Here is a 9,121-nt window from a genome sequence, read left to right on the forward strand (position 1 = left end):
GTGCTAGCAGCGAAAGCCGAGCATTGACATAGAAAATATTCTAACGTCATAATCTCCCTCTTAAACTTGAGGCTCGACGAAGCCCAGACCTGGGGCGAATCTTTAAATCGACCACAATTTATAACAAATTTTATGTTACAAAGGTAATAGGCAGATGAAATTTCATTCGTTCATTTCTATTGTGAATTATGTATTTCTTTATTGAAAGTGAATTTTTGAAATGTAAGAACGCGAATGTTTAAAGCGATCACAATTTCTAACAAATTTAATGTTACAAACGTAATAGGCAGATGAAATGTTATTCGATACAAAAGCGCACTCGATCACGTATGTGGTAATTCGGTCCCTGTTCTGTTGTCAAGTTTTAATCTGTATGTGTAGGAGTTCAGTGCTATATGCGCGTTCGTTGCCCATGCCCCTGAAAGCCTCGCATTCTTCAAGTTTGTTAATTTCAGTCCTTTGGGACTTACAGTCAAGTCGTCGTCCCTCTCATTATTATCTTCCCTCTCTAGAATAATTAATAGTGTAGCAGCACCACTTAACAACGTTATTAGCAATTTATAAATGTTATATTAAGTTTATGTATGTTAAATGTATTTCGCGGCATCAAATTAAATTGTTATAAACTGTTATACAAAAACGCAAATAACATCGAGAGAGGCATATCTCACTCCATGTTTAAGCTCTCTATCTCACAAATACAGTGATATGTAACTACATTCGTGTAAGAATGCTCTCAACATCCAAATGATCATCGTTCTGTCGGAACTCTTTTAGCTCACCTGTTTAATTGTATGCTCTGTTCTTACTTATATGTTTTGATGTTAGACACGTGATGCATTTTTGTAATAGGCAGATAATTTGTTGTAATTTGTTGTTGTGAAATACGAAGATGGATTAATATTATGACTCTTGAAAAGCCTATTTAAATGAGAACAACGTTTGTAAAATTGTCATTCCTTCGCCAACACTTTTTTTAATAAAGACAAAGAGGAAAATTGAACTGTGTATCATTTTTGGAAGGCACTGATAAAAAAACAACTATTCCCTAAAAATAAAATAAATTGAGTATACAGCCATAAGAAGACCTGGTGTCTATTGTGGCATATACCAATCGAAGAACTGTACTGGCGATCTGCCTTGCAAGTTCTCGAATAAAATAAAAAAATATTATAAAAAATAAAACAAAATTTAAAAAATCTTTAAGGTGATTTGCCCTCACATTACAATAGAAATAACATCCATATAGTGCAAGGAGGTTCTTGATAAACATCCGTTGCAGAATTTTGTAGTACATCTGTATTCTGTACTGTTATGAGATGGTATCATTTTCACAATTAATTGTGACCAACTACCATTCACAATAGACGTAAAAATGTTTGTATGAATGACAGACACCATTTGAAAGAGTATAAAATACGATTTATTTTAAATTCACTAGCCGAACCGGGCCCGGTCCGATGCGCCTTCTTTAACTCTCTAATATCGATATCCGCCCTGAATGCGGATATCGAATTTATGCCATTGTAGCCTATAGCTTATACTTCGATCTGATTTTGTATGCCATATTCTTATTCTACACTCCAATACCTTTCATTTGATACCTACATTGTCCCGATCGGTCCACTTTTGATTTTGGGTTGTGTTTTTGGCATAAGGGAGAGGGTCCGTCCGCCTTCCTTGCAGACCAATCTACACGAAATGCGAAAATGTATTTGTACTCTGCTCTTGAATACCTTTCATTTGAATCCCATATTGTCCTGATCGGTCCACTTTTATTTTTGGGTAGTACTTTTGGGGTAAGGGAGAGGGTCCGCCCCCTCCCGATATCAAAAAATTATATAGCCTATGTTTCCTTCCAGACCAATCTACAAAATCGGTTCAGCCGTTTTTGAGTCTATACGGAACAAACAAACAAAAAACACAAATTTAATTTTATATATAAGATTAATAGCAAACAAATCCGGAATTCACTCAGTGGCCGTATACAAATATTTCTTTTCAACTCTCTAAGAGCTATGACCAAGGATCTTGGTTTGTATGTTATGAACATAGGGGCCTATTGTGGCACGGCACCACATCATCTGTATAGTGCCATGCCCGAAATATATTTAATTCTGCTTTGGATAGATGCCGATTCAATTTACAAGAATGACAAAAAAGGAAGCCTTACTGAATCTCTGTTTACGAGTATATCGAACATTGTACTCTTAAGACATGATCATTATATTCATGAGATTCAAACCAAGTTCCATGAAAAAATTTTTCAGGTGATGGTACCAATCCGGGCACTACTACAGCTCTAATGGCGTAATGGATTTCTGAGAATATTTGTGGCTATTTTTGCTATCAACTTTTGTCATGTTTCACTCATACCAAACCCATGAGCTTAGCTTGTCCCAATTCGACACTGAACGTTTGGATTAAATTTTCTGCAAAATATTAGAAAATTGTTTTAGGGGTGGCCTTTGTCCCTGTCGAACTTCTCTATGAAGCAGTTTCGCATAACCGCATGCCGTTCGAACTCGGCAATAGGAAGAAGTGACATGTGAGTGATTATATTGTTGGTTTGTTACACATTTAAAAGCATCTTATATGTGTGAAGCTAAATATGCTCTTTTAATATCAATTAACCTGGGAAAGAGTCCTCAAACGAAATACATTTTTTCCTAATCAAATTTATTAGAATTCAAAAAGATGATATATTTTTTTTCTTTTTCAGAACTTTGCTCACCTGCGATATCCCGCTGCCAACGGTCGATCCGATGCACCGGAATATCATCATCCCAAGCCGCCGATGGAGGCACCTCCATCGGGTGCACCCTCACCTGCGATACCAACGTCGGCACAAATTAATGGACATGTTGCAAAAGTGATGCCGCCCTCGATAATGCCGACTAAACTAAATCGAAAGGCAAGCATAGAACGCGAAATGCCAATGAATTATTTGCGTTGCAGTCCTGCATTGGACTCTGGAGCCGGCAGTTCACGTTCCGATAGCCCCCATTCACATCAGCAGGTCACATGTGCCAGTCGTGCAAGTACTGGTCAATATTCACCATCACCATCGAACTTTAGCGATGTGACTCCGCCTGCACCTCCCCCTCGAAATCCTACCACAGGCAATTCGGCCACACCTCCACCTCCGCCACCATCAAATCAACTTTATAAACGTCGCTCACCGGCGACAACCCGTCCCGCAGTCATAACGCCAAATTCTACACGTGGTACTTCGCCGGTGATACCGCAGAATGGTATTAAGGCTCAGCAACAATTAACACAGCAGATGAAAGCGTTAAATTTGTATCAATCAGGTGGCGGTACGGCAGTGGAACCACCTCCACCTTACCCTCTTACAACGGGTGTGGTTGTTCCTACGTCTGCGCCGCCTCCCAGTTATAATGCGTCTATTCAATCACGGCAATCTCCAACACAGTCTCAGTCGGATTATCGTAAGTCGCCCAGTAGTGGCATTTACTCGGCCACGTCGGCGGGCTCGCCAAGTCCCATTACGGTAACAAATAGTGCAATTCTTCCACCACCTCTGCAGCCATCCTCCTCGGTTGCCCGACCGCAACCCAGGGGGTATCCAACGCGAAATCAGCAGCCCATCATTATGCAAAGTGTCAAGTCAACACAGGTCCAAAAGCCGGTATTGCAAACAGCAGTTGCTCCACAGTCTCCAGTTACCGCTTCGGCTTGCAACTCACCGGTACACATACTTCCAGCACCTCCTTCTTATCCACAAAAAAGCTCGGCTGTAGTGCAACAACAGCAGCAGCAGCAGCAACAGCAGTCGCCACTTTTAGCTGGTGGTGTTCCCACAACGCATCCAGTAGTAAGTAAATCCACTCCACCGACGCCAACAACGCCTCCTTTGATCGCCAATGCACTTAACGGTACTGTTATGACTAAATCGCCGAGTGCTGAACCTCCTTCGTATGCCAAAAGTATGCAAGCTAAGGCGGCGCAGCACCATCAGCAACAACACCATCAGCAGGCACAAGCGGCAATACAACAGCAACAACAGCAGATACAGGCCCAATTAAGAGCAGCAGCCCAACAGAAGCCTCCAGCCGCGGTACCTGTTGTGGGAAGCCGTCAATTGCCGCCTCCTCCTCCCTATCAAAGCGCACGAACTGCCGCGGCAGTTCCTCCCCCGCATCCTCTGCCATCTCCTTCGCCACATGACCTGAATAGCAATAACAACATCATGGAAGTGCGATCAAATAGCACGGGCCTCAACAACAATTCACCCATTGCGAATAGTAATTTAGCCACCACACCACCCATACCGCCCACAAAAATCACTCTTAATAATTCTGGTAGTGGCGGCGAATCTGTGGCCTCATCCTCTTCGGGCGCCGCTGCCTCATGCACGGGCAAAGCCACTCCTCCCGACAATGTGAAGAAAATAAAACATGCCTCACCAATACCTGAACGAAAGAAAGTCTCCAAAGAAAAGGAAGAAGAACGCAAAGAATGTCGCATTCGTCAATACTCGCCACAAGCCTTTAAATTCTACATGGAACAGCATATTGAAAATGTTCTCAAATCCTATAAACAGAGAACCTATCGTAAGAATCAATTGGAAAAGGAAATGTTGAAAATAGGCCTCTCAACGCAAACGCAAGTCGAGATGAGGAAAATGCTCAATCAAAAGGAGAGCAACTACATACGCCTCAAACGTGCCAAAATGGACAAAAGTATGTTTATGAAAATCAAACCAATTGGAGTGGGCGCCTTCGGTGAGGTGACTTTGGTGCGCAAAATCGACACCACCAACCATTTGTATGCCATGAAGACGTTACGCAAAGCGGATGTCCTCAAGCGCAATCAAGTGGCCCATGTGAAAGCAGAACGTGATATTTTGGCTGAAGCCGATAATAATTGGGTTGTCAAACTTTACTACAGTTTTCAGGACAAGGATAATTTATATTTTGTGATGGACTATATACCAGGTAGGAACAAAACACATATATTTTAATTTGACTCAGACGATTAAAATGAAATTTTTCTTTATGTAGGTGGTGATCTTATGTCGCTCCTAATCAAAAAGGGCATATTTGAAGAGCCTTTGGCCCGTTTTTATATTGCCGAACTTACATGTGCGGTTGAAAGTGTACATAAAATGGGCTTTATTCATAGGTAAAACACATGGATATACTAAAATAAAATATTGGATAATTCAAATGTTTTTTCTTTTCGTTTTCAATGTTACTTTCAGGGATATAAAACCAGACAATATACTAATCGACAGAGATGGTCATATCAAATTAACCGACTTTGGTTTATGCACCGGCTTCAGATGGACCCACAATTCGAAATATTATCAAGAAAATGGTAAAAAACGTGGCTTTATCATCACTGCAGTATTTGATCTTTTCCTTTGTTCATTAACCAGGTAACCATGCTAGACAAGATTCTATGGAACCATGGGAAGATTTATCTGATAACGGACAAAAACCAACGGTGTTGGAAAGGTAAACATAACATATGTATATCACTGCGTTGCATCATCATCTTTCCATTTTTTTGAAAACCCCTAAAAGTTTTGTTATAACTTATAAAAAAACGTAAGAAGAAATATTGTCGAGAATTGTGCAGGTAGTCTCGTAAATACAATAGTTGATTTTTACTTTATTTTGCCCATTCACAATAGATGCAGTTAATCATACTTTACGCCTGGGGCTGAATTACCGCATACGTGAACGAGTAAAATCGTTCAAAAATCTCTCTATTGTGAATTATATATCTCTTTATTGAACGGGAAATTTAAGAACGCGAATGTTTAAATCGAGCATTATTTATAAAAACTTGGACACAAAAATTTGTATATAAGTGGTATAACAACCATTAAATAGGAGATGAAATTTTATTCGATACGAAAGCGCACTCGATCACGTATGCGGTAATTCAGCCCCTGATTATGCTCTCGTAAATGTAGAATAAATATACCGCAATAGTACTTGCAATTTGCATTTGACATTTCAAACAAAATAATATTATTAACAATAAAGATATGAAGGTGAGGGAGGGACTAACGCCGGAGAACCACATTTATATTTCAAGGACACAACATGCATACGTCAAGGGCAACTCGGAGGAGACGGCACCGCACGAAGTGGTACGAGGCGTCTTTTCTACTGAAGGAATAGGCGATGGTTGCCATTCTGGAAGGCAGGGGGTATTTAACAACGTAAAAATAGAGTCGATATAATGTTTCCAGAAGGCGGGTGTGTTGTCGCCGATTCTCTGGAAACTAGTGATAAACGAAATCCTTTTGGATTGAGATTGATCGCATATGCGGACAACGTCGTACTACTGATACGAGCCAAATTTCTGTCGACGATAAGCGACTTCATGGAAATATAATTATCGAGATGGGCTACGAAAAATGGATTGAAAATGCACGGTTGTACCTTCTTTCAGGCAAAGGTCTGTGACATAACTAAAGCCGCACAAGAAATTATGGAAAGGGATTTACAGTCTGCGAAACTCAGGATTTATGTGGATACTATTGCAGTCCTCAAGACCTTTGGTTCGAGGACAATGAGGTCGAAGCTCGTGGCGGAATGTTTGAAATCCCTAAAAAGATTCCGGGGCTCGATTTTCAGAAAGTACAATGCGTATGAGAATATATGCCGATAAGAGCGCGCTCCATTCGTATTTGAAGTACAAAAGGAAAGTCCTGCGGATATAGAAAGTGTATAACACCTTAACATAAGTCGGCCTGTGTGTTGTGGCGCCACGCTGTCAAAAACATCGGGACAAAAAACTATACTTTCGTTTGGCCAAAAATTATGTGGCCATTCAATAAATTAAAAAAATTACCACTCTGTTATACGATTGAAATCGAAAATTTCAATAATCTTTTTTTTGGCAATGAAAATTTTGTTAGAGATGCGCACTGGCCTAAGTCACGAGATTTCCGAGCGAAATCCAAAAATATTTGCTGTTTTTTTAATTTCTCTTTCGAAATGAGGTTAATGATCGAAAATTTTATACAATAGGAAAAATGAAAGCCACAGAAAGTACACCACACCAAACATTTGAAATCGTTTCGTTTCCATTTTCCAGGGTATACAGATGGTTTTATGCATCTTTTGGAAGCTGTGTTGATGTCTCAGAACGTTATGTTGTGCGTTCGAGCCACGGTCTGGCTCAGCCAAATATTGTAACATCTAATTTTGTTTGCCCGTTAGGGCGAAGATAATTTTTCAATGATGCGTTAATTTCTCTTTCGAGATGAGCTTAATAGAGGGATTTAGCTCGAATTAATTACCAGTAAAGGCTAAAGTAAAACATTTGTCATAGATTGCCACAACATGTTTTTCAAAATTTAGTGTTGCCACCTGCATAAATACGGTAGGTTCCTACCAAAATTGGTGGGTTTGAATTCTCCTGGTAGGTTGCTAGGCTGACCTCAATTTTTATAGGTTTTTCCAACCTATAAATACCAAGTTAACTGCTAAAAAATCGCGGGGTATAGCTCAAAATTAATTCACTTCTTGTCGTTTCCGCGTATTCGTTAAGAGTGCAGAAGAAAACCATGGATGTCGAGAGACCAAATACTGTTACAAGGGGTCTCACAGTTTTAAATTTCCCTAAAAAGGATGTAAGTTCTGATATTGACTGTAACTGGTACGAATGTTAAGGGATCTCTTTCAAATTTCATAAATTCTGGGTAGGAAATGCGGCTTTGAGCCTTCAATTGGAACGTAGGCCTATGTGGCAGCCGCATACAAAGATTTTGAGGGGTTTAGCAACTCACTGTAACGACGCAAATTGGTAGTAAAAGCGCATTGCCGGGCCCAAACATTTAAGTCGGGAGATAGCTTTTTCCAAACTCGGCACGGTTGTTCCTTGAAATCGAGGCAGGTATAAAAACATATGCCGCATTTTGGCTTGTAGAACATTTGGTAGGTTTTGCTAGAGTTTGGTAGGATTTTTGTTAAAGTTTGGTAGAAAATAATTTTCTTGAGTGGCAACACTGGTCACGACTAATGCCCAGTATAAACCTCAAGCGAAATTTTCGGTAGCAAAAGCTATATATTCGTGGGTAAGCCTGCACAATTTTTTGCTAACAAATTACGTATTTACCATAATTTTGCCTTAATTTGTATAAACAAATCCATAACGTGGCGCAAAAAATGATCAAAGCAATTATTTTCTTGCAGTGAAGCAAAATAAATGTACAATGCTTTTTATGTCAACCTGTAACTCAAAGCAAACCGAAGACATTTATGTCGCCACTGAAAAATAGTTGTGTAGAATACATGATGGCGACAAACATCGATTTATAATTTTGGCCGTGTTTTAATCATTTTTGGCAATAACTTTAATTTATTCGTAGTTGCAAGAAAAAAATCGCCAATGCCTGTTATGTCACCCTGTTACGAAAAGAAAATTTCATTGAGCTGCATACCTGCAAGCGAAGTTTTTGGGTAACGGTAACGAAATTTTCGTTTAGGATATGTCAATGCGTTTTTTATGTTAACGAATAGTTCGGCAGAGGTGCATACTACGCTTTAACGAGAAAATACAATATATTACAGATCAAAAAGGAATTGTTAAATAATTGTCATGGAATAATCTGAAAAGAAATATTTAATTATTAAAATGAAATAAAAATCACGGCTCAAGAGTAAATGAAGAATAACGAGACATTAACAACCAAGGCCAGGTTGCTCATTTCGTGTAAATCGTTTGTTTTTTTCTGCTAATTAAAAGAATTTTATCAATTTTCAAAAATCACGGCTCAGGAGTAAATGAAGATTAACGAGACAATCACAACCATGGCTGGGTTGCTCATTTCATGTAAATCTTGGTTTTTCTGCTAATTAAAAGATTTTTCGCAATTTTCTCGTTTCAGGCGAAGACTACGCGATCACCAAAGGGTATTGGCTCATTCGTTGGTAGGCACCCCTAATTACATTGCTCCCGAAGTTCTGGAACGCAGTGGTTATACCCAATTATGTGATTGGTGGAGTGTTGGTGTTATACTTTATGAAATGTTGGTAGGCCAACCACCATTTTTAGCTAATACACCTGTCGAAACTCAACAAAAGGTGAGAAAAACAAAATACATAACAAAATGTATGCAGTTGCCAAAGTATAT

General features: G+C 39.4%; 1 protein-coding gene across 4 annotated transcripts in view; it reads left to right on the forward strand.

The window, feature by feature from the left end:
- LOC106080546 (serine/threonine-protein kinase Warts) overlaps positions 1–9,121 on the forward strand; it is a 32,935-nt gene that overhangs the window by 17,200 nt on the left and 6,614 nt on the right. For all 4 annotated transcript variants that reach the window (XR_009396957.1, XM_013241956.2, XM_013241960.2 and 1 more), the window contains exons 3-7: positions 2,723–4,961; positions 5,028–5,148; positions 5,228–5,343; positions 5,405–5,483; positions 8,876–9,071. Coding sequence is in view for 3 of the 4 variants with exons in the window: in XM_013241956.2 (XP_013097410.2) it covers positions 2,723–4,961; positions 5,028–5,148; positions 5,228–5,343; positions 5,405–5,483; positions 8,876–9,071 (2,751 nt within the window). In the remaining variant the exon portion in view is untranslated. The remainder of the gene's footprint in view (positions 1–2,722; positions 4,962–5,027; positions 5,149–5,227; positions 5,344–5,404; positions 5,484–8,875; positions 9,072–9,121) is intronic.

Source organism: Stomoxys calcitrans, chromosome 2 (genome assembly GCF_963082655.1).
Source record: "Stomoxys calcitrans chromosome 2, idStoCalc2.1, whole genome shotgun sequence".
Taxonomy (NCBI): domain Eukaryota; kingdom Metazoa; phylum Arthropoda; class Insecta; order Diptera; family Muscidae; genus Stomoxys; species Stomoxys calcitrans.